The sequence below is a fragment of the Scatophagus argus genome, chromosome 18 (assembly GCF_020382885.2).
Source record: "Scatophagus argus isolate fScaArg1 chromosome 18, fScaArg1.pri, whole genome shotgun sequence".
Classification (NCBI taxonomy): domain Eukaryota; kingdom Metazoa; phylum Chordata; class Actinopteri; family Scatophagidae; genus Scatophagus; species Scatophagus argus.
The window spans coordinates 425,013-450,000 of NC_058510.1; the positions used below are offsets into that span (position 1 = coordinate 425,013).

Below are 24,988 nucleotides of genomic sequence, written 5' to 3' on the forward strand. Positions count from 1 at the left end.
AGCTGATCTGAAGTTATGCAGCAGCATTTTGACCAAATGATCCAAAGATGTTCGGCTGAGGCAGGTAGACGGAGAGGGACAGTGGCGGACTGGAGAGGGACCACAGTCGAGACAGGACCTGGTCTAGAGGAAGAACTCACAGTCTGATGCTGAATTAGATTCTGAGTCACAAGTGCAGCCTGAACAGCCTCTGTGACCTGATCCTGGATCTGTTTGCAGGATTCTGAACCAAACAAAAACTTCTGAACAGACAGAGAAGGACATGTGTCTTACTCTCTGTAGAGACAGTCAGGCAGAAAGCACTTAGCATGGCCCCACACCCACACACACACTGTGATCCATGCATTATAAAGTCTGTTTTATCTGCAGCAGCAGATAAAAGTTGGTGTAGACTAAGTCCAGCACACACCTCTCGTCCTTACTGCTCATTACCCAGCATGCACCTTAACCACTTCCTCCCCAGCAGATCTCGCTCACCACAACACACACACACCCTGCAGATCGTGTGTGTATTTGTCTTCACATTCTGCCATTAACACAGTGAAATGAACCCACTTAGTGGGCCAATCGTGTGAGGCCCTGATTACATCCCTCCTGTGAACGATGGCAGTGTGACCTCTCCTGTTTAACGGAGGCCTGTGTGGGTCATTGTTTACGGCTCGTCAGCTTACCATTATAATCCAGCTAACAAAAAAAGATGATCAGAAAGTGAATGAACACACGAGCAAGACCTCACGCTTCTCTCCTGCAGGTTTCCATGAAGACATCCGACCTCCCCACTTACCCAATACCACAAAGCGTCACAATCCAGACAGTCACACTTACTTCTTCCTTGATTTAGGAGGTGGAGGAGGAGGAGGAGGAGGGGCAGGAGGCGCAGAGCGGCCGCCGCTCCCATCTTTCCGAGGTCGTCCACGAGGCCGCCTCTCGGGAGTGGGGTTAGCAGCCGCAGCTTTAGCCAGCAGAGCGCTGCGTCCAGCGCGGGTGATGGGAGGGGCCGGTCCTCTGTCCCGAGGCTCCTGAGACTGAGACTCAGATGGCATTCTGGATGAAGAACAGAACAGAACAAAACAACAGACAGAGAGAGAGAGGGAGAAGGCGTCAAGTTTGTCTACTGGAAGAGATATGGAATGGGAATTCTTTCCAACAACCTATCTTTGTTTGACCACCATGCAGCTAATAACTTTTCACATGATTTTTGTGGAGGAAATCCTTCGCTTGAAACGGGAAAAACCATAAGTTAACATTACAAGCAGCTCCACAGAATGAGGAGTCACTTGCAAACAGATAACAGAAAACAAATGCTTTCCACCGACTTAAAATTTAGAAACGAAATCAGGACAGCCCTAAAATTTTGTCAGATCGTAATTATCACAGAAATAACCTGAAACATTGCGATACTGTGGCCACATCGCAGAGCAGCTGGCTGCAGCCATGACAAACGTCGCATTTCAGCTGTCACTTCACCTGAACTCAGAGAGAAACTACATGACAAAGTGCATCAACATCTCAACAAAGTGAGACATCCTCTGTCTAGATAATAAGTCTCAGGAATCACATTTGGCAGCTAAACCTTCACTGACCATCAGATCAATAATTTAGAGGATCAACTTCAATCAGTACGTTCAGTATTGGGATCAAACCACTTGCCGGCGATGAAGTGCATCAGGTTTACTTTCTGCAGGTGGGATTTCCGTGTGTCAGATATTACGTAATCAATAAGTGTGTCAGATGGGACTCAGTGTGAGCAGGTAATCCTAAAGGGAGCAGCCCTCATTTTGAAGTCTCCACGGCGTCAGAGGTGCGGTCAGGTCACCAGCTGCAGGGTTTCCCCGCGAAACACAAGAACAAAACAAAACACGTGTCTGTATGATCAAACTGGGTCCAGCTGCGACAGACGCTGTGTGTGGACGCCTGTCCCGATTGAAAACGTCCAGCTCCACTCAGAACCTCTGCCCTTTTTGTGCAGCAAAAGCTCTCGTCCAGGAAGGCTTTCAATATTCTTACACTTGGTGTCTGCACAAACTGATTTCTGAGAGAAATTGTACTGAAATACATTATGTAGACAAAAGTATTGGGACAGTTGACATTACAGCAACAGGAACTTTAGTGACATTCAATTTGCAGCTGTAGGAGTTTCTGTGCATTGTTTGAAGAGGCTAAAATAAAGTCACAATAAAGAAAATGAGTCAAAGTGTCTCATTTTTCTGACACAAGTTAAATGAACAATTCCAAGTGACCGACAGACAAACTATCAAACTACTTGTTGCGTTCAGACAGTCGTCAGTTATTCAGGCCAGTACCGGAAATTTCTCTTCCCTGTGACCCCTGGATCTGGACTCCAGTGTGTTACTTGACTACTCGACCTGAGAGTCGATATCCCCGGCTGACTTCCTGCAGATCCTATAGAAGCTTCTTCCTGCGCATACTTTCCCCTGACACATCGGACCAATGCTGGGAGAACGTTTTCTTGTTAACCAGTTCATCCACTGACAAAAACCAGCCTGCCACTAAATCCACACAAGGACTGCAGGTGGATCCAGAGTGCAGCATGTCATGTCACTATGAACAGCCCCTCCAGCAGATATCAGTGACCTACGACCCCCTTATTCCCAACTTTGTCCTGGAACTCCCTCTTCTCAAGGGTTCATCATTATCAGCTTTGTTCCACTGGTTCTGGTGATGACGGTCAGTTCATTTAAGAGATTATAACAGAACAGTCACTGAGGGCTACATCGAACGATTATTTGCATTACCAATTCATCTGCAGATCACCACGCCGATGAATCAATTAATCGTTCATCACATCTGTTGCAGTGCACCACAGTCTTCGGTAACATGTTGTAAACAAGGGAGGGTTCACCGTTTCTGCTTTTAAGTGATTATTTATGCTCAAATCAGTTTCTGATTGAAATCTGCATTCCTCTAAAGGTAAATTTACTGTTGAGTGTATCATGTAAGCAGACACCAGACATCTGAATAACCGGGTGAACCTTTGCGAGGCAGATGATGATGAAGATACTAAACCTCAATATGGAGGCTGGCTGACTTACCATGACCTGACCCTAGTCCAAACAGGACACAGCAGGAGGCCGAGCCCACCACACCATGGGCACCTCGTCTGCCATACGTTATGCTGCTCCACCAATGAGCCTGCAGTGTGTGTGTGTGTGTGTGCGCGCGCTACGGTGGCTGAGAGAGTTCACACAACATAAGCAAATTAGGTACACATCATTATCCCACACAGACACAAAGAAAAGTGCTGCATGGACATTAAATTGGGATTAAGCGACGTCCACTTTGAATTTCCCTCGGGATCAACAAAGTGTCTGTCTGTCTATCACTTCAGGTCAGTGTGTTCTCACTTCCTGGCTCACAGTCTTTTAGGTATCGGCTGTGCACCCAGCATCAGCCTCTGACTACAGACTGATCCTCTGGGGCTGTGATGATCTGGTCTTCAGAAACCTGAACAGCTTTCACGTTCTTCTACATTCGACCAGGATTTGTTTTCTTCAGTGAAACAGAAGTTAAAGATTACACAAGTCTGACTAGACTGGAAAACAAACCGGACTTCACATTGACAATAACATAAACCTGAGATGTCGCAAGTGACACGACACACACTACACGAATAATAATTAATTACAAATAACTTATTAGACTAGTTTGTTATCAGTTCAGTTAACACGGAATGTGATTAAGAGGTGAGAAAGTGCAGTGTGTGTGTGTGTGTGTGTTGTTAAACCATCTGTCAGAGGAGTTTTTACGAATATTGACTTTTAACTGACTCGTTTATTATAGCATGAGTTAAATGCGCGTTACCCGCCACAGCTGCACGCATGGCTTCGTCACGACAAATCAATCATATTACCTCTTCAATTAAAACGGACAGTACAAACAGAGCAGTTAGCCGTTAGCAGTTAGCTCCCTCGGACCGCCCAGTTGACTGATCACTTCTCTGTTAGCATTAGCGTTAGCTCGCAGGCTAGCTGTTAGCGCGCACTGGAAACGAGCGCTTCCCCCGCGCGCTTATTCGCCGCCGCACTTTAAATGTTAGGGACTGGCGTCAAGATAAAGCAGGAAGCTGCCAAAAAACTGTGGGGTAAACCTGCACAAGTGTCGACTGAAAGGTGAAATAGGCTCCTTACTGATTTGATGCAATTCTCTTTTTCCTCTCCAGCTTTCCAGCCAACTTAAACCGATCTGTTTAAATCCAACAGCGAAGTTCTCCGAAAGATCACATCTGTTTCACAAGTCTGGCATGATAAGATTTTCCGACGAAACATTCCCGTTGATCGTGGAAGGGGAAATTTGACGGTTTTGCACTGAAAATTGGCGAAAAATTAAACTTGAAGCGGTCGCTCCGTCATGGAGGCCATGTTTAGGAGCGACCGAAGCACCGCCTGTCAGCGCCAGCAGGAGAAGTAGGTCCAAGAAAACATTAACTGTTTCACCCGAGCAGACGCGTTTACCGGGCAGAGTCGCTACTTTACGCGTGGATAAAAGCGACTTTGACCGGCGAGGGTTTAAAACGTGCTGGTGTGTGTGCGCCTACGTGAGGCTGGGTTCATTTGTTTGTGTTGTGTAAAAAAGTGTCTGACCCCGCGGAGGGATCTGTTGGAGGGCTGCTCTGGTGAAGCGGTCTCTGTCATCAGACCTGAAGTCCCGGACTGGAGCCGCGAGGAGCCGGACTGCTGATGCACGTGCCTTCAACACGGACCACTCACTAACTAAACATGACGTTACTTTTTTTCTGTGACCTAATGACTTTTTCACAGCCTTCTTCCAAACACAACGTCCCCAGTTCGCCACAGAAGTGAGAGGGTCAACCAAAACACAGAGCGGCTTCTAAGAAATGACCAATGAAAGAACAAGAAATCGATGTCCTCGTGCGTTCTCTACAACCGCACCTCATGGGTCTCAGCAAACCTTTATTGACAAATGTATTTATACCTTAACCAAATACTATATAATACATACACACATATAATACACATTTTTTATTATTAAAAATGAAATGTTTACAGTCCTGTGAACATGAGATCATCGTCACTTCAGATAAACTCCACTCCTCCATCCATCACGCAGAAGGAGCTGCTCCTGTAAGCCTTCGTCCTGCAGGAGGAGGAGGAGGAGGAGCAGTGGACGGTGAAGACCTGCTGTCTCCTCTGCTCCTTGCTGCACTCTGCTGTGGCGGACATGTTGTCTGCAGCCTCCTGCCTCGAGAACAGCAGCCGGTGGTTCACCAGCCGCTGCCAGGAGCGACAGAGGTGTGACCGGTCAGACTCGGAGGAGGACGGTCCATTGTAACTCCTCCTGATGGCGTGGCAGGTGGCGAAGACTGTGATCCTGTAGTCCCTGAGAGGAGGAGCCACAGATGAGACTGATTCAACCAACGCAAAGGAGGATTTGTAGTAACAAAACTTGTTCTTTGCATTTAACCCATCCCTGAGGAGCAACGGGCAGCGCCAACCAACTCCTGCTATACAGGGACTCAATCAAGAACAGTGACTAGAACCTCCACAGTGAACACGAGAACCACAGAAACCTCACAACAGACCTCTAGAACCTCCTTGATGAGCACAAGAACCACCTAAATGGACAATTTTCAGTGGCCACAACAACCCCTGAGAACCCATGGAACCTCCTCAGTGATCACAAAAACCACATAATGGACCACAGGTACCCACTGAAGACATTTAAAACCCTCAAGATACCTGACTACCACCACCTTAAGAACCATTTAAAGCACCCCATTGATGAACGGATACCTGAGCAGTCGGCCCAGCAGCTCTGCACATTTGGTGAGCTTCTCTTCTTGCTTGGAGATGCTGGACCCGCCCTCACTGCGGTCCAGCCAATAGAAAGCAGAGATGCTGTCAATCAGGAGGAGCGCCAGGCTCGGCCGTGATGACAGCGTGGTCTCTAGGAAGTGGAGGGTAAGGAGGAGCTGAGAGGAGGAGGAGCAGTGGACCACCAGGAGGCGAGCCAGACACGATCGCAACGCAGCCTCACTTGAACCGACCAAAGGGGAGCTGATGGAATGAACTACAGACAGACAGACAGCATTGTGTGCTTTATGCTCAAGAACAGGACAGGGACGTGACATGTTGATAACGTGTTATGTGTTCGACACACCACCAGGGGATTTAAAAGGCAGCTGGCATGAGTTAGCAGCTAGCTCTTTTTCTTTGAGGCGTGTGTGCACGTGTGTGCGTGCATGCCTGCATTCAGCCTGCTGTCCAGGATGCTGACCAGTCGTAACATGTCCAGACTGTAGTCAGTGTCTACGAACACAACGTCCACCTCCAAGCCGCCAGCCGCCACCGGCAACAGACAGCGACACAACAGGTGGTAGAGCAGCTCCGTCTTACCTGAGACACACACACACAGAGTTCACAGGAAGTTCATACCTGGGTAACGGCGGGGCTGCTTCCTGTGAAGCAAACTCTCACCTGTTCCCTCTGTTCCATACAGCTCCACCACCTCACCTGGCAGAGTCAAACACACGTGAACATATCAGTCAAACACTCTGCCGCGTGTAAGAACAGGTATCAACAGAGTCACCAGTCATGTGGCTTCGATTCATTCAGGTTATGTGACGTGTGCCGACATAAGGTGAGCGTGGTCAGTCACCGTGGTCAGGTCCTCCGTCTTCGGGAAACAGACGAGGTTCAATGTCCCTCAGACAGCGACGAGCCTCCAGACGAGCGAACAGCTGCAGAGACACACAGACAGTACTGACACGTACTGCGAGCAACACACTGTCCAAGCATCAGCCCGTCACCAGTTTAACCCCCGAACCTCAACTGCAGATCAGACATAAAGTGACTTTACCGACAGTAAACGTCCAACGGGGACCCCGTGAGGACGCAAAGCTAACGTAACGTGTCTGTTCTCTGACCTGGGCGCCGCTTTCGGTCATTTCAGCAGCAACTCGATGTTCTTCTTCGTCTTCCAAACGCCGCCGTTTCGATTTGAGCTCACTTCCTGTTTCCACGGTTTTACCGTAAAGAACAGGGAACGAGACGTTACCGTAATGAGTGTGATGCGCGACTCCTGAAGCAGGTCTCAACGGGACCAGTATCTGACACTGATAAATACCAGAGCAACTTCATTCGTAAAATCCTGTGCTTTTTAACAGAAATCCAGAACCTGCTGAACCGAAGTGATACCTAATTAATTACACGCATAGCAGTATTATCAGCTTCATGTAGTAAAAGTACTGCAGTACTGTCAGCACCGGGGAGTAAAAGTACTGCATTAAAATGTCTGTGTTTGACCAGATCAGAATGTTCATCCTGAAGCAGCTGCAGACACTTTGAACCGCTTTTTACACAGTTAATTTAGCAAAAAGGTTCCCAACCTGAGGGGTCAGGCCCCTGCAGAGGGCCACCAGACAAACCTGTGGGGTCCTCGTGTGATTAGTGCCGATACAGACATGTGTTTGCAGTTTCTGGACTTTTCTCTAACCTTTGCTTCTGCTGTGATGATGTGAAAGATGATCCAGACCCACAGACTGACCACACCAACAGTCACCATTTTATTCAGTCTGTTGAACAATAAATACACATTTGATTCAAATCTTTTTGTTCTTTCCTGTCATTAAATCAGTTTGGTGGTTCCACATCTGACAAAACAATCTCTTTGTCAACAGACTCTTCAACAACACTGAACTTGTGATAAAAAACCAGCAGTGGTGGGCAATCAGCGTGGTGGACTTCAGATGATGTGAGACATTCAAGGTCACGTCTGTCTTATTTAGCTCCAAATGTTACAGAAGAACCCGCAATTACAACTTGGATATTGACATGAATGTTACAAGATCTAAAAGCTGGACAGATGTTAACAGACTCTGTACAAGTGCATTAAACACAAACCTCTACACACACAGTCACAGGTTTCCTGTCTCACCTGTTCATACTATACTCAGCCAATCAGAGGAAGACGCTGCAGTCTGACACAGCAGGGCAAGATGACGCTCACCTGACTGCTTTGAAGGTCAATGTGCACCAGGTGCATCTGCCTGTACAAACCTGTCTGTGTCTCTGCAGCGTCAGACCTGTCTGTCATCTCCGAAGCCCCGCCCCCAGCCTCAGTGTCAGTCACAACCTTGCTTGGACTTCCTCCTCCTCTTTTGGGTCCGTTCGCTCTGTCCCAGTTGGTCTTTCCTATCTGTCTCTCTGTGACTGTCTGACCCTTCTGCCTGTCTGTCTGCTCTGTGTCCCCAGGGCTGTCAGTCATTGCTGCATCATCTGAAGCCCCGCCCCCAGCTTCACTCTTCTGTGGTTTTCTGCCCCGTATACATCCTCTCAGTCTGTTCTGATTGGCTCTTATCAGACTGTGTGACGGCTCCTCGGACTCCAGGAGGTATCTGATTGGTGGGCCGACCATCTTCCTCCTTGGCCTCTGAGGCTGCTCCGCTGCCCGTCTTTCCTCCTCCTTCTCAAAGATTCGTTCCACCCCCTCCTCCTCCTCTCTAGAAGTCTTTCTCTCCTCCCGTTTTCCTCCATCCCTCCCCCATCGTCTCCTCCACCTCTCTGTGTCCTGCCTCCTCCTCATTGTGATTCGGTAGTCAAACCACCACCAGGGATTTCTACGCACACGTCTTGGGCATCCCGCCCAATCAGGAGCCTTGGGGACAGTTTGGACAAGGGTCTTCTCCTCCCCCTCTTTACTCCTCCATCCTCTCCTCTCCCTCTGTCCTCTGATGTGGGCGTCGAAATCTTCGTCCTGTTTGTTGTCAGCATCTCCGTGATGGCAGCGATGGTGCAGACGCAGAGTGTAGACACAGCTAAACTTGGCGTTGCAGAGGCGGCAGCTGAGGCCGCGTCCTGCCCCGTGGACGGACAGGTGGAGCTGCAGAGACCACTGACCGGTGAAGGTCAGACCACACACCTGGTGACAGATGGAGGGACAGACAGGTGGGTTTATCATTAAGGTTTAAGTGATGCGTGGCTGTTATTTCTTCAAAAAATAAATGGTTAAAAAGTCATTTATCTCACACTTAAAGAAGATGAAGATAACGTAGGAAACTCAAGGCACCACCCAACTACACCTGGCAACATTTAACACTCTGGTGTTAAATGAAGAGTGTGCATTCGCCAATCATGCATGCAGCCTGTTGCCGTTGCTACCCAATTTCCCCCAGAGATCAATGAAATATTCTGATGACGAACCTGGCAGAGCTGCCATCCTTTGCCAACTCCTCCATCACCCGTGGACTTCACCCTGTTGTTATCTGTCTTCTCTGTTGGCTCCACCCCCCCTCTCCTCTCCCCCTCCACCTGGTGCTCCCATCTTGTTTTCTCCAGCTTTGATTTCACCTTCGCTCTTCTCACTGTGCTATGATGGGCTGCTGACAGGCCATGTGACCGTTCCTCTGACTCAACCAAGTATCTAATTGGTGGACCAACCATCTTCCTCCTCAGCCTCCCCACCTGTCCGGTCTCCTCTGTTTCCACAGGTTTGACTCCACCCTCCTTTGCCTCCTCATTTCCCATCCTCCCCCCTTCAGTACGCCTCCTCTTCTGTCTTTCTTCCTCCCCCAACATTTTTTTTACCATCGCCTCCCTCATTTTGTTTCCTCCTCCTTCAGCTTGGGTGTGTTGGATTTGTGCTGCAGCTTGTCCTGTTTTGCTGTCCGTTTCTCCTCGTTGTCTTTGGCTTCTGACTTTTTGGACAGAGCTCCTGTCTTCTGACTGGACGCCGTCCTGGTGGCTTCTGTGTCGAGACTTCTCATCCATTTTCCTCTTGAGGCGGACGGCGCCATCAGGTCTCCTCACACTGAAGTTAACTCTTCCTGTGATGTGGTTGGTCATTTTGTCTGGCCAGGACTCGCTCTGCTCCTCCTCCTCCACCCGGTGCTCCTTCCTCAGCCAACCCAGCTTCATCTTCACCTTTGCTCCTCTCACTTTGCTAGGATTGCCCACTGACAGGCCATGTGAACCCTCCTCAGACTCGAGCAGGTATCTGACTGGTGGACCGACCATCTTCCTCCTTGGCCTCACTGCCTGCTCCGCCTCCTTCTTTTTCACAGATCTTAATCCGTCCCCCTCAGCCAGGCCGGGGCCTAGAGGGGCGACGAGTCCAGGAGGAGGAAGAGGAGCTGAGACACCTGCAGGAGGCAGCGGGGGATCACACAGAGGCATGCTGGGCATTGAGATTGTGTGTTGGGTCTCACTGGTCCCGGGCTGCTGAAGAGCTGGAGGTGCAGGTGGTCCGAAAAGAGGAATTGTGGGTAGCTGAGTCTGTGTGAGGGGGGGGAGGTGGTGCATGTGCTCTCCCGTGTCCAGTGTGCGTGTCCTGTTTGTGCTGCAGTGTTGCAGCAGAGCGCCCCCTCCTGGGCCACCTGCTCTGACAGAAACACAGTGCCACTTGGTCAGACAGGCTTCACATTAACATTTCATATGAAATTCGCCTTGATGTGTCTGCAATCAATAAAAATGTCTCAAGGGCCTTAAAATAATCCTTCTTGGGAAAATAAAGAGCCAAATATGTGAAAATGGGTATTAAAAGAGGACTCTGTGTACTCAGGTGTGCACCTGCGGTGACTCTCACCTGTACAGTGTCTCCAGCTGAGCTGCTGAGTCACCAGGTCCACCTGGACAGCAGCGTCTCTCCTTTCTGCCGAGCCCTTCTGATAGCTCACCTCCTTCTGCTCCTCCACCGGACTCTCCCACTGGCAGCCCACCTCCCTCCTGCTCACCTCCTCCCCCCTGTAACTGCTCTCCGAGATCATCTGGGCAACCTGCAGAGGGACGGCACAAAGACCAGGACACCATACATGTTTATATTTTTGAACTTCAGCGAAGTGAGCTCAAGTACCCCTTCACTGACACATCCACAACACTCTACCACCTCCTACTATACAAAGGTAAAGCCAAAATATCCCTGATACGAGTGCTGTCATCTTGTTCTGGTGATGTCATTTGGAGCCAGAGTCTGTGCAGTAGTAATCAGGAGGTCTGAGCCAATCAGTAGCAATCAGCTCATCACATTTGACTCCGTTTTACAACATCAAATAGCAAATTATAAAAATATATTTGTTGGACCAAAAAAAGCTTTCTTGGCCCACATACACAATATCTGATTAATAAATATTCTGCAATATTTGTAAAGAAATGTATTTTGTGTTAATTTAAATCTGTACATCAATCAGGGGCCGAGATGTTTTTTCCTCAGCTGTCACTGAACATTTACCTCAACCCCTAACAGTACCATCACCAAGATAGTAAATTCAATAAAAATCTGAAGACTGAGAAAATGTATCGGTTTCACATGAACGAGACCCTCACGATCCTGGTGCCAAAACTGCACCAACCACCAAGAGAAACAAAATCTGAGCAAAAACCAAAAACCAAACAGACAGCACCGAGACGTAAATCTGTTCAAATCCGCAGTTAAAAAAACTTCGACTGACGAACGATTGCTATAAACATTAACGTTATCTGTAAATGAAGCCATAGTTACCGGAAGTATCGTGAAACTTAACTCTTCCCGCTTTTTACACCCAGAGGTAGAAGTCAGCGATAATCGGTCCTTTCTGACGACATGTTGAGACTTTAAACTGTGATAAAAGTAAACAGCAAACAGAGTGAATGGACTAGGAAAATGACTCCCATACTGATTTACAACAAGCGGACCGGCGGAGGGAGGACCCCGCCATGTTGGTCTGCTGGTGTTCCGTGAAATGGAAAAATAAAAGCACAAATACTCCGACTTGTAGATGCATATTGTGGGTGAAGAAACTAGTTTTCGTGTATTTCCATATCCCCCTCACCTGGATCAGATGAGAACTTACTTCATCAGGGCAGCATGTGACACACACTGAAACCGGTTGGAGACGTCAATCTCACAAACACATTTGGATCTTCACTGTATAGTCTCACCGCTTCTATATCGTAATATTATCAAGAAATGTTAAAGCTGTGGGTGGTTAAGACCCAGAACGTTTTATTTGGTGGTTTGCGTCACTGTTTCGATACATTGAAAGTATATTTTGAAAATCCCGTAAAGCGGAAACCGCACTGATTGGGCAATAGAGGCTACGTTCAGTCTGTCCAATAAATGAGCAGGTGCTTGTCTTGTGAACACTGGTTCAGGGCCACGAAGTTTGACGTTAGGAGCGCGAAAACTAATCGAGATGTCAGGACGTGGTAAGGGAGCCGGTAAGTCTAGAGCTAAGGCCAAGACCCGCTCGGGGATCCAGTTCCCGGTCGGTCGTGTCCACAGGCTGCTGAGGAAGGGAAACCATGCGGAGCGTGTGGGTGCCGGCGCTCCCGTCTACCTGGCGGCTGTGCTGGAGTACCTGACCGGTGAGATCCTGGAGCTGGCTGGAAACGCCGCCCGCGACAACAAGAAGACCAGGATCCCCCCCCCCCCGTCACCTGCAGCTGGCCGTCCGCAACGACGAGGAGCTCAACAAACTGCTGGGCGGAGTGACCATCGCTCAGGCCCAAGTAAGGGCTGCCCAAGTAAGCAGAGAAGACTAAGTGAAGGCCCAGAACCTGATCTACATCCTAAACAGCGGATCTTTTCAGAGCTGCACCCTTTATGGAAGAGCAATAAGCCTCAAAATACATTTAATAAAATTTGTCTTCAGTTTGAAAGCAGAGTTAGAGTACATGTGGGCAGTCGTGGATCAGCGGTTAGGGTGTCGGACCCGTAACCGGTGGATCGCTGGTTCGATTCCCCGTCCCGGTGTCCATGGCTGAGGTACCCTTGAGCAAGGTACCTAACCCCCACTGCTCCCCGGGCGCTGCACGCGGTCGCCCACTGCCCCGGGTTTGCTGTGTGTGTGTGCACGTCACTTGGGTGGGTTAAATGCAGAGAACAAATTTCGTTGGAGTGAGTTCCCTCCAATGACAAAATATGTCACTTTAATGTGCGCTACAAGGTGTGTAATTAGGTGTAACTACATTTCATCGAGGAAGCAGCCCTCAAGATCAACAGTGAAGTGGCTCTTAAAAGAGCCGTTTGTGTCATTGATCAGGCTGGACCAGATCAGCTTAAGCCCTCTGTCTGTGGATACGGCGGGCCAGCTGGATGTCTTTGGGCATGATGGTGACCCTCTTGGCGTGGATGGCGCACAGGTTGGTGTCCTCGAACAGGCCGACCAGGTAGGCCTCGCTGGCCTCCTGCAGAGCCATGACGGCGGAGCTCTGGAAGAGCAGGTCGGTCTTGAAGTCCTGAGCGATCTCCCTGACCAGGCGCTGGAAGGGCAGCTTGCGGATCAGCAGCTCGGTGGACTTCTGGTAGCGGCGGATCTCCCTCAGAGCCACAGTGCCGGGCCTGTGACGGTGAGGCTTCTCCACCCCGCCGGTGGCCGGGGCGCTCTTTCGGGCGGCCTTGGTGGCCAGCTGCTTCCTGGGGGATTTACGGGCTGTCTGCTTGGTTCTTGCCATTTCTGCTCCGTGCTCCTCAGCTGCAAGACGAAATTTACGGCCGGCAGGCTTTATAATGGAGCTGCCAGAATCACGTCATCAGCGCTGATTGGTCCAGACCGAGAGGCGCGCACTGCAGCTCATCGACTATTGGAGAAAAGAAATTCAAAATGAACCATCTGTTTGACGCCACATTCAGGGTCGTTTTGAAATCCCAAAGTTTACACAAGCAAATCACATGTTTTATAGCCCATGAATTTCACGAGACAGTCTGAATGTTTTCTGAACCCCCCAGAAATGCTTAAGATAGGTAGATAGGTAGATAGATAGATAGATAGGTAGATAGAAGGGTGAGGAGCTCTGTCACCCGGGAGGAGCTCGGAGTAGAGCCGCTGCTCCTCCATATCGAAAGGAGCCAGTTGAGGTGGCTCGGGCATCTGTTTCGGATGCCTCCTGGAGGCCTTCCTGGGGAGGTGTTCCGGGCATGCCCCACCGGGAGGAGGCCCCGAGGAAGACCCAGGACACGCTGGAGGGACTATGTCACTCGGCTGGCCTGGGAGCGCCTTGGGGTCTGCCCGGAAGAGCCGGAGAAAGTGTCTGGGGAGAGGGAAGTCTGGGCATCCCTGCTCAAGCTGCTGTCCCTGCGACCCGGTCCCGGATGAAGCGGAAGAAGATGGATGGATAGATGGATAGATAGATAGATAGATAGATACTTCATTGATCCCGAGGGAAATGCAAGCATCCAGTAGCCCATTACAGCAGTGTAGGTTAGTCAAAAGTAAGTAAACAAACAACCAAACAAGGCCTAACTGTTAGTGGGAAGAATAGACTAAACATACTAAATAAACTAAATAAAATAACATGTGCTACATAAAGTACAACAGAGTGCAGAGAAAGCAGGTCGACCAGACTGACTGTGTGTATAAAAGCAGAGACTAAAGAGCCACAGTGTGAACACATTGTTACTCAGAAATGAGTTATAAAGTGCAGGTTAACTGTGCTAAACAACATAAGGTGCATAGTGGAATAAATGTCCAATAAATAAATGTGATTTTTACACCTGATGTGACTCAGGCACAGACTGTCAAGTAAGTACTATAAGTACAGTTATGAGGTACTTGAATATTTCACTTGAATCACTTCAGAATCAGAATCAGTTTCACATTACTAGGAATTTGTCTTGGTGAATGGTGCAGACATAGAACATAAGAAAGAGTAACATATGATAGTAGAATAAAACAAAATAAAATAAGTAAAATAAATACGTTCTGGAGGTAGTGCAGGGTGGAAGTGTAGTGGCAGCAGGTGGGGTAAACAGTGCAAATGGTCAGCAGGTGGATCATGACATGAGCACAGATCAGTGACTGTACTGAGGTAACTAAAGTGCAGAGCAGCATGTTAGTCAGTTGGTGTTCAACAGTCCAACAGCAGAGGGGAAGAAGCTGCTCTTGCGGCGTGAGGTTTTGGTTCGAATGGACCGTAACCTTCTGCCTGAAGGGAGTTTCACTTGAATATTTCAAACTCACCTCAGCCCCCGGTCTCTTACCTCCTGTGCAACATTTCAATGTGCAATATTCCATTCCAAAATATGCAATATATATATATTTAACACGGTATATAGCACCATATCTATTTGTATATTGTTATTGTTCATTCTTGCTTTCTGTGCGGTTGCTCACACTGGATTGGCTGAGTTCTCCAGCTTGGGACTGAGTGTGCGCCAGGACACAGTAACCTGAAGCTGACAACTCGATCTCACCGGATCTTTCAAAAGTTGGAAAATGTTGATCATTTATTAACAGGTAAGTTAGTGATGTTCCGGAGGTGTTTCCAACATCCTCAAAGAACCATCCAGATAAAATATTAACAATGAAGACGGTTTTTATTAGAAATATGTCCCACTGGTAGTTTCTATCTGGGAATCTTTTTTAACAAGATATATATGAACATGTCTCTTTGACCATTTGAAGAAAAAAAAGTCAATAATGAAGACAAAAATTTACCCAATGACATGTGGCCTGAATCCAACAGATGTGTTTCTGTCTACCACATCAGGAAACATGTTTGTCATCCAGATGAGTGGAACAGCAGGACCTTCTGGATTTTCTTAGGACCTGAATGTAATCAGAATCTGACTTTCTGTTTTAGACTTTCACCATGCGGTTTTGACATCAAACCACTAAGGTGGCCTCAAGTTATTATCAGGAAATCGTCCTAAAACATTCACCGCAGCCATATTGTGAATTAAACCATGTTTCCGTCATCCCAGAGTCTATTATAACCAGAGGCATCAGTGTGTTGTAGGTGAGTGTTTATTGACAGCAGCTCAGTATCAAACCACCACACGTTATTAACATTCACCAAAATGGCAGCTCAACATGTTGAAGTTCAGCTCCAAAATCTGATTTCACCGCTTTGCTTTCCTTAAGTATAAATGCTGTGAGCGCAGTCATTTCTGTTGATACGGGCTGTGAAACACTGAAACATCAAGACGCACCCACAGACACACACACACAAACAAATCAGAAAAGTCTCATCATCTGAAACCTCCTGCTGAGTCATTGTTATGATTGCTGTAAGTAACAAAGCAACAATGAATGCAGTAAAACAGTTAAAGCTATTGCATTAAATGAACATATCCAAATCAAAGCTCACTGTGTTGTCTTAAAAAAATCTTGTCTAAAATAAAAAGACTACTGAGACAAGAAAAAAACTTGCTTTAATGCAATTTGGAAATGAAATGTGGTGAAATCAAATGGTCTTCAAAGTGTGCTGAATTAGCCGTTAGCTTCCTCTTAGCGACGTGGTGTGTGGATGTAGAGACAACTCACTGGATACTGAGGGGAAAAAATGACTTTATTCTGGATGGACATCTGAAACAGTGATGTCCACAGGAAGTGATGTCACACTGACATCAGCAGACACAACTAAGACGTAACCTGAGGGGTAACAATGACATGAATCCAAGTGAAACATTTTTAGTCTTTGTGAGATTAAATCGTCTTGGCTTGAATCTGAGCTGGAGACTCAATCTTTAGAAACAACGCATCCACTCATGAAGACAGCTAGCATGCTAACATGCTAACACACTGACTGGCAGAAGGCCTTCAAACACATAAAGAAAATGAAGCGAACAATGCAATGTAGAAAACAGAGGATGTAAAAAGGAAACAAATAAAAGAGGAAGGAAATAATCACAGACAGCTTCACTGCGGTAGAGACAGGATTGTGTCCTTGTCCTTGTCCATACCTTTGCCAGTAGACTAAGAGCGGCTCTGTGTCCTGTTCATAAAAGCTTTGACAGTCTCTTCACAGCTTTAATGGGACTAGAATTTCCCTCCAGGGATTAATAAAGGAATTCTGATTCTGATTCTGATTCTGATTTGTTGTGATCAGTTGGGCGTCACACTGAATGAAGGTGAAGATCAGAATCTGCGACACGATGCTGTTGAACCTCCATCTAAACTGCAGCAAAATTAACGTTGTTTCAGCTCCTCGCGATTCAGATACGAAAACTCAGTTTATATCTGTCATGTTCAGTCAGGCCAAAAGCTTCAACTTCAACACACACACACTCTCAGAAGTGCTACATTTTTGAGGACAGCTAACAGGCTAGCAGCTAGCAGACTGTCAGCTAGCTAGACCTAAGCTCCAGGTCTGGAGACATCATCGTTGTTGCTTCAAAACATTTGGAGCAACAAGCTCTCCCTCACGAAAGTTAAAATAACACATCAACACACTTTGTTTTCACTGTTTTCAAACTGACTTTTGTGCTTCAGTTTCTCCCGACCTCCATGCGCTTGATGAGACTGAGCTAGCCTGCTAACAGTCCAGTAGCCAAGTGGGCTAAAAAGTGAATGGGGAAAGAGTATAACAGGCTGTTTGCTAAGTGGTTGGTGGCTAGCAGGTAAACAGACTAGCGAGCTGGCTAGTGGGTGGCAAGCTGAAAGGCCAACAGGCAAACAACGTAGCAGGCTAACAGGCTAGCTGTTTGTAGCTGCCACTGCCATCACGACATGATGCCGAATACGGGGTTGTGTCGACAGATGCTGGGGCCGATCTCATCGTAGTCCTTCTTTGAGTGACACACCTGAAGAAACTCCGGCTGCAGACACAAACACAAGTCAGCCACAACCATGTCTGTCTTTGTGAGGACTAATTTGAGTTTTAGACCTGGAAAGAGTGAGGACATGTTGTGTGGCTCTGGCCTGTTTGGAAGTTCTCTGCTTAGAGTGGGAATCGGGTTTAGATTTAGGTCAGGATCAAGGGAATGTAGGACTGTTTGTTACTCAGGGTCCTCCTGGATATAGATGTACCAATATGTGTGTGTATGTGTGTGTGTGTGTGCGCGCGTGTGGTTACCGTGGACGCCAACATGGAGCCTCCAAACCAGACAGCGTAGCGCTGCATGTGATGTGTGACGACCTGAACCTCCATTGGTTTTGGCTGCAAACACAAAACATCGGTCAGTTGCCTGTCTGTCTGCCTGTCTGTCTGCCTGTCTGTCTGTCTATCTGACCTTTATCCTTCCTCCACTGAGTTCTTCACTCAGTTTCAGTCGGGCGTCCACAACTCTCTTCAGGTCTCTCTGCAGCCGCCGGCCAAAGTCCCTGAACATGGTGGATCCTCCGGAGAGCACAATGTTCTGACACACACGCACACACAGACTTTCATTTAACAAAATCTCAGCTCTGTGTTCTGTTTTAATGAATCATGCTCAGGTATGCTCAGGTGTGCTCAGGTGAGTTACCTTGTACAGAGGTCTCCTTACATCAATTGGGCAGCTCTGAATGACCTCATCAACCACATCAGAGATAGGCTGCATGAAGTCAGGGTTAGCGAACTGAAAAATACACAGAAAAATATACAAAATTTACATTTACACAGATTTGAGGATGTGTTTTGAAGTTTTATTTGCATTACATTTAGTCTTGAATTCCTTCCCTGATCTGAATGGTGGAAAAGAAATCCACCATTAGCTTGAACAAAATGATAGATTTCTCTGAGTTTGAACATTGTTAGAAATGTTTGGGATAACATAAGTACGTCAGCAAATCAGTGTTGTCGATAATGACTTGTGGGGCTCCTCTGGGTTCCATTCTTAGTCTGTTATAATTTCAGTTTAGTTAAAGTCATATGTAAAAGGAAAGTCAAAGCAGGTTGGGGTCTGCTTTGAGGTTTCTGCCTTCTAAAAGGTAGTTTTTCCTCACCACTGTCACCAAGTGCTTGCTCATGGCGGTTTTGTTGGGTCTCTCTGTAGACTAAATTAAAGAATTTGATGATAGCAGTACAGACTGAAAACTTTCAAAGTTTTCAACATAAGATCAACATAATGATCAACACAGATCAACATAATGTTTCCTGATGAATCTCAATCCAACATTTTCTCTTTGTCAGCAGTTTGTGGTCTCCAACACCTCCTGAATGAGACCTTTAGCTGCTAAATGCTCTGCTGTGTCCACCAGCTGGTTTCCGACCGAGTCTGCCTGCTGTCTGCTGTTCAATATCTTTATCAGAACACACTTACCTCTGGGTGGAAGAAGATCTCAGGGCCCAGGAAGCGCTCATAGCCCACGTCAATGTGGAAGGCAGTCTTACTGATGGCGTTGACTCCGCGGTACTGCTTGATCCATTTTCCCGGGTCGGAGTCATACTTTGTGAACTCTTTGACAATGTCTGGACAGATGTAACAATACCGCTCCTGCACGCAGAAACAACCAGACATTTTTATCTTAAAAATAAAAAAAGTCCCCAGAACTCCAATATACTATATGGGAAAAAGTACTGGAGCACACGTCTTTAATGTTGACTTCAGGTGTGGTGTGGGTCTGTTTGTCAGGGTTTGGGCTCGGCCCCTGACTTCCAGTGAAGGGAAATCCTAATGCTCCAGCATACCAAGACATTTTGGACAATGCTATGCTTCCAACTTTGTGCCAACAGTTTGTTGAAGGCCCTTTTCTATTCCAGCATGACTGTGCCCCAGTGCACAAAGCAAAGCTCCATAAAGACATGGTTGGATGAGTTTGGTGTGGAAGAACTTGACTGGCCCACACAGAGCCCTGACCTCAACCCCATCCAACACCTTTGGGATGAACTGGAACGGAGATTGTGAGCCAGGCCTTTTGGTCCAACATCAGTGTGTGACCTCACAAATGCTCTACTGCATGAATGGGCACAAATTCCCACAGAAACACTCCAACATGTTGTGGAAAGCCTTCACAGAAGAGTGGAAGCTGTTAGAGCTGCAAAGCTGTCTGTGTGTTTACAATGAGACGTCATTAAAGTCCCTGTTGGTGTGATGGGCAGCTGTGGAGCACGAGGACAATGAGGAGGAGGAGAAGACATTGAGGAGGAATAGAGGAGGAGGAGAGGATGGAGAGCACAGAGGTTTTCCACAGGAGTAGAAAAGGAAAGGAAGAGGACAGGATGAAAGGAGGAGCAACAAAGGGGTGGAAAAGGAAAAGAGATATGGAGTAGAGATGGAGGAGAGGAGTGGATGAGGAGGTACCTTCACAGCCTTGGCGGTCTCCAGTGACTGCTCCGGAGGGATCCCCACCTCCCGGTCTCTAAGCAGCTGCTGGATGAAGAAGGTGATGTCCCGCCCTGCGATGGGGATGTGCTTTATACAACTGCCAATCACATAGCCCTCAGCCTGTGACAGATAGCCACACGACCAATCAGTGAGCAGAGACACTCCAAACGACAACCAGTATGTTTAATGCTGTGTGTGTGTGTGTGTGTATGTGTGTGTGTATCTCACCACAGGGATGGCGTGTGTGACGCCATCTCCGCTGTCAATTACGATGCCGGTCAGCGTTCTCTGTCCGACCTGCCGAGACGTCCAGGACGCCGCCAGCGCCAACACGGCCTGATGGACGGAGAGGTTTTATTTCATTACACAACGTGATGATGATGTGTGTGTGTGTGTGTGTGTGTGTGTGTGTGTGTTTGTGTCTGTGTGTGTGTGTGTGTGTGTGTTGTGGGTGTGTCTCACCTGCACTGCAATGTAGAGTCCAGGTATGTTGAAGGTCTCAAACATGATCTCTGCCAGGTACTCTCTGTTCTCAGGTGTGTTGAGAGGAGGCTCTGTCTGCACACACACAAACACACACACGCAGAGGTCTCTGATTGGATATCCGATGCTTAATTTACTCAAATAGTCACGACAGGTAACGGTGCTCTCTGATTGGCTGCCTGTTAAGTAGGACATACAGGTAAGAAGAGGCAAAGTAAAAGTTGTCCACCCACCATGAGGAAGCTGTGGTCCTCAGGCTCCGCTCGAAGGTATTTGAAGATAATCTGCTCCATGAACTTCTCCATCAGGTCCCAGTCCTCCACCATCCCATGACGGATGGGCCACTAAACACACCACCATCACACACACAAACACACAAGCCAATCAGGTGAGCACCAGTGAAGGCACAACCATGAATGTCTTAGACCTTCATGGTTGTGCCTTCGCAACCGGACAGATTCATTTTCAGGTCCAGTGGTCAGTTCTGGTACTGCACTGAAAAGTCCCCCTGTGGTCCAGAAACCAGATTTGACCTTTTAGAAAAAAGATGTCTGTAAAGCCGCTGGCAGGACACCTGGACCTGCACACAAGGTGAACCGTGACTCAGTCCATTATGAATGTGAGTGTTTCTCACTGGACTGAACGGACGCGTGGGCTAACAGACGTCCCTGGGACCTTCCTCCTACCTTGGTTGCATAGTTGGGTTTGTCTATGGCTTCGTCTCCGATGTAGAAGTCCAGGTCGTCGACTCCTCTTGCGAGCCTCCTCTGAGCCTGTTCTCCCACACTGGCCGACTCCCTGATGGCGATACCTGCAGCAGATCAGATCCAGACACACGCACAGGAAGTGACAACACACAAGCAAACCTCACAGTATCTGATCTCGCCATGAAAACGTCCCACTGAGACCAAAGCTTCGACGTTTGATGCTTACAGGAGGGCATGATGAACTGTGGCTCCGTGTTTCCAGCATAGCCGATCTTTGTGTACCTGCAGACGGAGAGGACAAAACAGTGAAGAAGAACTCTGGTGACGCTGATAAACACGCCCTTAAGGCTCGATGATGGCCTGTTTTCTGCCACGTCCTGACGACGTGAACGCAGCCTGCAGCTCCTGGTCTAAATCCTCCAGCTGTCCCACATTCAGAGCAGAATTAGACCACATCAGTGCGGCTCCTGATGCTGTCCATAAGACACAGCACACAGTGGGAGGCCTAAGCTGAGGCTGTGGATGACTTCAGCAGTGATCAACACTGAAAGATGTGTGGAATTTAACTGAACTTTTAGTCAGACTTAACTCGCTGCTAACTGCTGAAAACAGCAGACACTTAAACGCACCATCTGACGGTTAACATAATGGAAGAGTTAGCACGTCATCAGCTGCAAGTCCAGTTTGTGGCGCCAGTTTCCACCAAACCAGTCAGAGAGCAGAAACACCAGTGAAGCCGGAGTGATGACGGATGCAGACGTGACGTTCATAACATCTCGCTACATATGACATCACAGGCGTTACAGAGTGTGCATCCATCCATCCGTGTGTGTGTGTGTGTCCTCACCCGGTCCCGCAGTCTATCACGCACGGGGGCAGCTGTAGCAGGGACATGTTGAGGTTCTGCTGTAGTCCGGCTCGGTCCGGCCCCGCAGAGGGACGGTGGTCGATTGGTCTGTTTTATGACCGTAGCGGTGCAGACCGGAGAGCGCAACCAGTCTGTCTGCGGTGGACCTCCTCTCCGTCTGTCTGTCAGTTGTTCCGGGTCGGAGGCAAAGATGGAGAAAATAGAAACACATCTGACACGGCCCCGGCAACCGGAGAGGTGTGTGTGTGTGTGTGTGTGTGTGTGCTGCGTTCACGTGATGTCAGCTACCCCGCATATAGCCCTCCTCTGCCTGTGAACAAACACGGCGCAGCTCCGCCGCCTGCCGGTCACCTTAGGAAACAACAACAACAACAACACTGTGAGAAGATTCCGGTCTGAGTTGCGTCACTTCCTGTTCTGTTTCCCTCTTCATCCAGTGAGGCTCAAAGTGAAGCGGATACACTGAAAACGGTTTTATTTGAACATAAATCAGTTTACCTGCTGAAATAAAAGCATCACACTGCAAAAATACTCACAAGTAAAAGTCAAAACAGTCCCTGACTGCTGACCATCACTTTTCTTAATTATCAGCTCCACATTAGAGCTTCTTCATATGTTCATGAAGGTAATAACAATAATAAAAATAATAAGAATACGAATAACAGTATAGTTACTATAGTACTTTATCACCAACGGTGGATAAAACCGCTTCTCTCCTCCTTCAGATCAATAATAAATAAAACAAATATGATTAAAATCGCAGTTTAAAGTTGATTAGAATACGCAGACGTGTACATGTTAGTGCTCAGTGGTTCTGGTGCAGTATTTACGGTCCTTGTACTCAGTTTTTCTATTGCTGTGATTAAGGAGTGAATCCAGCAGGTGGCAGCAAACACACACACAGTAACACATTCAAACAAATTTTATTTAAATAAAACTTCTTAACAATAACAAGTATCAATACATCAGTTTACAGGTGATCGATCAACAGGTTTAAACTGAAAAGTGCAGAAATACTCACTGAAGCTGCTACTACCACTGCTACTATACTACTAACAACAAAATATGGGTAATAATACCTCTAATACCTGTAGTACTACTACCATAACTATTACTATTACAAGTTATAATAATACCTCTGCTACAACCACTTCTACCAGTGTATTACTGCTCACATTACTACTAATACGTAGAACTACTGAATAAATACTTGCAACTGTGAAACTACTCCTACCACTAGTTATAGTAATAGATCTATCACAATTACAAATATTGATTATTACAACGAATCACTGATAACAATAAACACAAATGGATGATAATTGATTAGCTCCGATGTGCACGCACGCTCGGCAGTGGAGCCAATGAGAGTGACGCAAGAGGAAGTGATCGACGTGCCCGAGCCGAACAGAGTCGGAATATTTACAGATCAAAGAGAGACAGGAAACCTTCATCATCATCATCATCCTCATCTTCATCAGCATTATCACCATCACCTGAATGCTTTAATACAGGCATTTTGCGACTGGAGTTTGGCGGCAGGAGGACCGTTGGAGGGGAATCCCGACGGTCACAACGAGGGGGCGTGTATGTGTGTGTGTGTGTGTGTGTGTGTGTGTGCGCGCAGCACGTGTCAGTAAGGACTACAGACCCGGAGCTGATCCTGCTTTTCTCCGCCACTTTTTCCGGGACAGTATGCTGTACTCTCACGTTACGGATCGTCAGCAGCTGATTTGTTTCCTCCCTTCAGTCCTCCGTCGGTTCCTCTGCGTCGTGTTTCCCCGGACTCTGAAACGCTTCACCTGGCTGAGCCCCGCAGCTTCACCCGGGCTTCGAACCGCCGATAATCACTCCAGTCGCGCTGGGGATTTATTGATCGCTGTCTCCGATTGATAAGCTGCCGCTCCAGATGAGGCGTCATCAGGTCCAGTTTGAAAGGAGGCGGTGAACCCGTATTCATTTTAATGCTTTAAACATCACTCTGGACTTTAATGCTGGAGTTTTTATCATCTCTGAAAGATTTTTAAAAACATGGGCAGCAATCAGTGTGTGTTCAATAGCCGAGCCACCAGGACTGATTATTAATAATAATTTATACATACAGCCACTTAGTGGGACTGAACTGAGGACCTTTATCTTGAAATCACCTGAAACACGTCTCCTGCTGACGTCACCAGGTGCTCTCCCGCTATTGGAGTGTCTTTGAGCATCAATAATGTGTGACAGCGGTGTGTGGCAGTGACGATGGCCGCAGCCTATAACAACCGGGACATCGTGGACGATTATCTCCGCTACAAGCTGCTCAACAGCGGCCTGCAGGCCTGGAGCGACCCGTCGGGGCGCTGCCGAACGGGCGCTCAGCGCAGACGCTACGCAGCCGCTTCAGCGTCGACGTCATCACAGAGAGCTGAGCGAGCGGTGACGTCATACCGAGAGGTCACTCAGGAAGACACTCAGCAAGGTAAGGAAGTGTTGTCGTAGAAACGACTGATGTTTAACCTGCATACGCTTCCGGTTTGTCCCAGTGGTCACATGTACATCACCACCTGTATAAGAGGGAGGTCTGTCAAACCCCTAAAAGGACACCTCGAACCAGGGGCCAGTCTAGGAATTGGCGGGGTCTTGGGCCCATTCCAGACCCTCTGGGTTCCCTCATATTAAAGTAAATTTTTTCCTTCTCTTCTCCCTGAAACAATATTGCCAAAATATAATTTAATTCTACAACATTGTTTGCTGGCTGCTAACATTATATTTCATTTGAAGTTTGATTTTTTTAATAATAACGTTAAGACAGTTGCTCTGACTGTAAAATTGTAGATATTTCTGTTACATTTAAAAATTTTGCTCAACAATATTTCATGACTGTATCAGCGCAAGTAAATTTGAACGTAGTGGCTGACATGCTGTGAAAGACAACGATACACCTGCGATACACCTGCTGTCCTCCTGATAAGTCCTGAGCTCCATCAGAGCGCTCTACAAGTATTTGTTTCCCTCATTACCAGTCTCCTCG

General features: G+C 47.6%; 6 protein-coding genes and 1 pseudogene across 19 annotated transcripts in view; 2 read left to right on the forward strand and 5 right to left on the reverse strand.

Moving 5' to 3' along the window:
* LOC124049843 (histone-lysine N-methyltransferase 2C-like) overlaps positions 1-4,744 on the reverse strand; it is a 52,349-nt gene extending 47,605 nt beyond the window's left edge. For all 12 annotated transcript variants that reach the window (XM_046371927.1, XM_046371925.1, XM_046371924.1 and 9 more), the window contains exons 1-2: positions 4,149-4,744; positions 826-1,044 (exon numbers count right to left, since the gene is read on the reverse strand). In XM_046371927.1, coding sequence (XP_046227883.1) covers positions 826-1,043 — 218 coding nt within the window. In that variant the 5' untranslated portion in view covers position 1,044; positions 4,149-4,744. The remainder of the gene's footprint in view (positions 1-825; positions 1,045-4,148) is intronic.
* Positions 4,745-4,884: 140 nt separating this feature from the next.
* Positions 4,885-7,080, reverse strand: xrcc2 (X-ray repair complementing defective repair in Chinese hamster cells 2). 3 transcript variants are annotated; one of them, XM_046371951.1, is made up of 6 exons: positions 6,905-7,064; positions 6,637-6,718; positions 6,456-6,491; positions 6,225-6,374; positions 5,772-6,048; positions 4,885-5,358 (listed from the first exon to the last, which is right to left on the reverse strand). In XM_046371951.1, exons 1-6 carry the CDS (start codon positions 6,923-6,925, stop codon positions 5,055-5,057), a joined length of 870 nt encoding a protein of 289 aa, XP_046227907.1. In that variant the 5' UTR covers positions 6,926-7,064; the 3' UTR covers positions 4,885-5,054. The 3 variants fall into 3 exon arrangements, with proteins under 3 accessions (XP_046227907.1, XP_046227908.1, XP_046227909.1); XM_046371952.1 differs by lacking the exon at positions 6,225-6,374 and having other exon boundaries at positions 6,414-6,491; positions 6,905-7,080; XM_046371953.1 differs by lacking the exon at positions 6,225-6,374 and having other exon boundaries at positions 6,905-7,065.
* A 450-nt stretch (positions 7,081-7,530) lies between these two features.
* Positions 7,531-11,699, reverse strand: LOC124049847. The gene is made up of 4 exons (XM_046371930.1): positions 11,473-11,699; positions 10,561-10,750; positions 9,180-10,351; positions 7,531-8,898 (listed from the first exon to the last, which is right to left on the reverse strand). The coding sequence occupies exons 2-4, from the start codon at positions 10,739-10,741 to the stop codon at positions 7,930-7,932; spliced, it is 2,322 nt and encodes a 773-aa protein (XP_046227886.1). The 5' UTR covers positions 10,742-10,750; positions 11,473-11,699; the 3' UTR covers positions 7,531-7,929.
* Positions 11,700-12,033: 334 nt separating this feature from the next.
* On the forward strand, positions 12,034-12,621 carry LOC124049862 (annotated as a pseudogene).
* Positions 12,622-12,961: 340 nt separating this feature from the next.
* LOC124049861 (histone H3-like) lies at positions 12,962-13,421 on the reverse strand. Its single transcript, XM_046371958.1, has one exon. The coding sequence runs from the start codon at positions 13,404-13,406 to the stop codon at positions 13,011-13,013; it is 396 nt and encodes a 131-aa protein (XP_046227914.1). The 5' UTR covers positions 13,407-13,421; the 3' UTR covers positions 12,962-13,010.
* Positions 13,422-16,767: 3,346 nt separating this feature from the next.
* Positions 16,768-22,375, reverse strand: actr3b (actin related protein 3B). The gene is made up of 12 exons (XM_046371948.1): positions 21,955-22,375; positions 21,334-21,389; positions 21,087-21,211; positions 20,634-20,744; positions 20,380-20,475; positions 20,146-20,253; positions 19,894-20,037; positions 18,913-19,086; positions 18,136-18,228; positions 17,905-18,030; positions 17,748-17,831; positions 16,768-17,490 (listed from the first exon to the last, which is right to left on the reverse strand). The coding sequence occupies exons 1-12, from the start codon at positions 21,999-22,001 to the stop codon at positions 17,395-17,397; spliced, it is 1,260 nt and encodes a 419-aa protein (XP_046227904.1). The 5' UTR covers positions 22,002-22,375; the 3' UTR covers positions 16,768-17,394.
* Positions 22,376-23,980: 1,605 nt separating this feature from the next.
* Positions 23,981-24,988, forward strand: part of LOC124049858 (apoptosis regulator Bcl-2-like) — an 8,549-nt gene continuing 7,541 nt past the window's right edge. The window contains exon 1 of the mRNA XM_046371955.1: positions 23,981-24,436. Coding sequence (XP_046227911.1) covers positions 24,220-24,436 — 217 coding nt within the window. The 5' untranslated portion in view covers positions 23,981-24,219. The remainder of the gene's footprint in view (positions 24,437-24,988) is intronic.

Bases quoted from the DNA above. Each gene is read 5' to 3' on its own strand.
- LOC124049861 (XM_046371958.1), bottom strand. From the start codon at position 13,406: ATGGCAAGAACCAAGCAGACAGCCCGTAAATCCCCCAGGAAGCAGCTG.
- LOC124049847 (XM_046371930.1), bottom strand. From the start codon at position 10,741: ATGATCTCGGAGAGCAGTTACAGGGGGGAGGAGGTGAGCAGGAGGGAG. The intron at 10,352-10,560 runs GTGAGAGTCACC...CTGTCAGAGCAG, and splicing joins CAGCTGGAGACACTGTACAG to GTGGCCCAGGAGGGGGCGCT. The intron at 8,899-9,179 runs GTTCGTCATCAG...ATCTGTCACCAG, and splicing joins AAGGATGGCAGCTCTGCCAG to GTGTGTGGTCTGACCTTCAC.
- actr3b (XM_046371948.1), bottom strand. From the start codon at position 22,001: ATGTCCCTGCTACAGCTGCCCCCGTGCGTGATAGACTGCGGGACCGG. The intron at 20,476-20,633 runs GTGGGTGGACAA...GTGTGTGTGCAG, and splicing joins AGGACCACAGCTTCCTCATG to ACAGAGCCTCCTCTCAACAC. The intron at 17,491-17,747 runs GTAACCACACGC...TTGTGTCTGCAG, and splicing joins GCTCCATGTTGGCGTCCACG to CCGGAGTTTCTTCAGGTGTG.
- xrcc2 (XM_046371951.1), bottom strand. From the start codon at position 6,925: ATGACCGAAAGCGGCGCCCAG. The intron at 6,719-6,904 runs GTCAGAGAACAG...GTGTCTCTGCAG, and splicing joins TGACCGAAAGCGGCGCCCAG to CTGTTCGCTCGTCTGGAGGC. The intron at 5,359-5,771 runs GTATCCGTTCAT...TCCTCCTCTCAG, and splicing joins CTGCTGGGCCGACTGCTCAG to GGACTACAGGATCACAGTCT.